At 42.6% G+C, this 2,707-nt stretch overlaps 1 protein-coding gene across 1 annotated transcript in view; it reads left to right on the forward strand.

Annotated features, from left to right (window-relative positions):
* The first annotated feature begins 933 nt into the window (after window positions 1-933).
* The window catches only part of LOC142210212 (uncharacterized), a 103,244-nt gene continuing 101,470 nt past the window's right edge, over window positions 934-2,707 (forward strand). Inside the window, exon 1 of the mRNA XM_075279236.1 lies at window positions 934-1,038. Within this exon, the coding sequence (XP_075135337.1) occupies window positions 987-1,038 (52 nt within the window). The 5' untranslated portion in view covers window positions 934-986. The remainder of the gene's footprint in view (window positions 1,039-2,707) is intronic.

Here is a 2,707-nt window from a genome sequence, read left to right on the forward strand (position 1 = left end):
GGAACGGGAGATTCGCATCATGGATGTGCAGCCGACAAATCTGCGACTGCAACTGTGTGATGCCATCATGTCAATATGGACCAAAATCTCTGAGGAATGCTTCCAGCACCTTGTTGTATCTATGCCACGAAGAATTGAGGCAGTTCTGAAGGCAAAAGGGGGTCCAACCCGTTACTAGCATGGTGGACCTAATAAAGTGGCCGGTGAGTGTATATATATATATATATATATATATATATATATATATATATATATATATATATATATAGAGTGTGTGTGTGTGTGTGTGTGTGTGTGTGTGTAGCATGTTTGTATCACTGGAGGTGCAGGAACATTAGTATTTCACCCTGGGAAAGCAGAGTGGAAGAGGAAAATGTCTAGAAAGTTGGGTGTTTCATTTATTTAGCAGACAAGTGAGTTGTTAATGAGGTTTATTATTAGCCAGGGGGGAGGGGCTCTACAAGTAAGATGCCAAACTGCCCATAATGGTGGAAGAATACACCAGATTTATCAGACAGTATCAGACACGTTGATGTCCCTGGTGCAGTTTAGTTGTCTGGTCTGAGTTTACTCTGTTTCGCTTAAATCTGGGCCCGAGAATGATCGACCTGATGAGACTGATCGGACCCATCTGTAGAGCATTACAAAGGTTTTATATCTTATCCTGACCATGGACCGGTTTATAGATCCCTTTACTACATATACAGTATATACAGCAACTACATCACTACATATGCCAAAGAGGTGAAGGAAAGGCATCCGGCACAGACTCTGCTATAATTCAGCCTTAAGCTTTTTCATACCAACATCTGAACTTCTACATAACTCTGCAATAAACAAAATATGTCAGACGTCAGCACAGTCACTATTTGCCCCATTTTTCTTGTCCTCCATATATTGTCCCGCCCAGAGGGCTCCGCTGCTGCAACAATATAACTGCGGCACGTTCCTGTTTAGTCAGACATTCTTACACACCAGCTGCTAATATGAAGGACCTCACTGGACTTGCTTGTCTATTACTGGTCCTGGTTCACCCTGGTAAGTTCTCCTTATGGTTTCTTATTTCCTTTCCTTGTGGCCATTGTGAGTGGTGCGGGGACACACTTGTCTCATCATTCACTTCCATGGGAACACATTACATGTCCAAGTACAAGCAGTTGGGATACAAAGCTCTATAGGAACAATTGGTGTGTGTGTGTGTGGGGGGGGTGACAGAGACATTGGCAACTTTTTCTTAGTAATGTTTTTGTACATATAATGTCTAGATCAATTCCAAAGGCTACAAAGAAGATGTTATAATAAACCCGCATACTTTTTCTGCTACATTTCTTTTTTTTTAAATGTAGATTGTGAGCCCACGTAGGGTTCACAATGTACATTTTTCCCTATCAGTATGTCTTTGGAGTATGGGATGGAAATCCACGCAAACACGGGGAGAACATACAAACTCCTTGCAGATGGTTTTTTGCCCTTGGCAGGATTTGAACCAAGGACTCCAGCGCTGCAAGGCTGCAGTGCTAACCACTGAGCCACCATGTGGCCCCTCTGCTACATTTCTTCAAGGTGATGCTTTAGGCTCCAGCTAAGACCAAACGCTGTGAAAACGCAGCAAATAAATGTTGCAGATAAAAAATGCACCAAAAAGGTCAAGAAAAACACTTAAGAGTCTCACGGCTTTTCTGATGAAGTCTATGGGGAAAAAGCAGCAGATTCATTTAACTATTGAGTTGTGTGTGAATGGGAATGTGGGAAGAAGGTCACAAAAATGTCATTTTCTTTGGCTGGTGTAAAATGTAACGGATGTGCAGCAGAACTGTTACAATGTTTCTGTACAAGGTGATCTTAGTCATAATGTTCTGATTCCCGATGTTTGTGCGGTGCAGGGTGGATCTTGAACCTTGGTGTGGGTTATAGGCTCGTTATGGGCCATAAGTGGTTGCAGAGCCGGCACATCAGGGCAGTTCCTGGGGGAGAGCGGAGGAGACGGGTTCTGTCCCAACACCCTGTTATCTGGTGAGAGACCAGCGGGGATCACAGACTCTGTTTTGTTTTGACCGTGTGTCTGATAGTAAGCCACATGTACATTTGTTTAGTTAGTTGCTCAGACGAGCAGGATTTGTTCTATTTTTGGCTGTATTTTGTTTTGCTCATTTCCTGCCTGGAGCTGAGGTTTATTTATGTTCTTGTTTCTTTCTATATAAATCATTTGCTGCATATTTTGTGTCCCGGTCTTGTCTGTTTGCATTCGCCCCTCTGCTTCTACCGAGCTACAGTCCCCACAATGTATAATATTTAATAGCTACAACAATTCCTATAGAAATGGTCTCAGTCATGTGACGTCATGTTTGTAATGAAATGTATCATTGTCTCCCCCTGCAGGTCACTGCCTGAGTTGCATCCAATGTAGTAATGACACAGTACCTACTTGTACAGGACCCGCGGTGACCTGTCCAGAATACGCCAATATCTGCTTTTCATCATTTTATCAACATTCTGATTTAACAAGTAAGTTATTGTGACGTTTGTCTCCATTTTTTAAAAGCCTCCCTATTATACTGATGGATATTGTCACTCCTTAGGGTTTAGACAGGATTCCAGTGAAATAACCCAATAATGGCTGCTCCCTTTAGCCTCATGCCCGACCTTCCAAGAGGCCTTTGTTTAGCAATGACGCTGGGATTATTTCACTGGAATCCTGTCTTAAGAC

The sequence above is a fragment of the Leptodactylus fuscus genome, chromosome 6 (genome assembly GCF_031893055.1).
Source record: "Leptodactylus fuscus isolate aLepFus1 chromosome 6, aLepFus1.hap2, whole genome shotgun sequence".
NCBI classification, from domain to species: Eukaryota; Metazoa; Chordata; class Amphibia; order Anura; family Leptodactylidae; genus Leptodactylus; species Leptodactylus fuscus.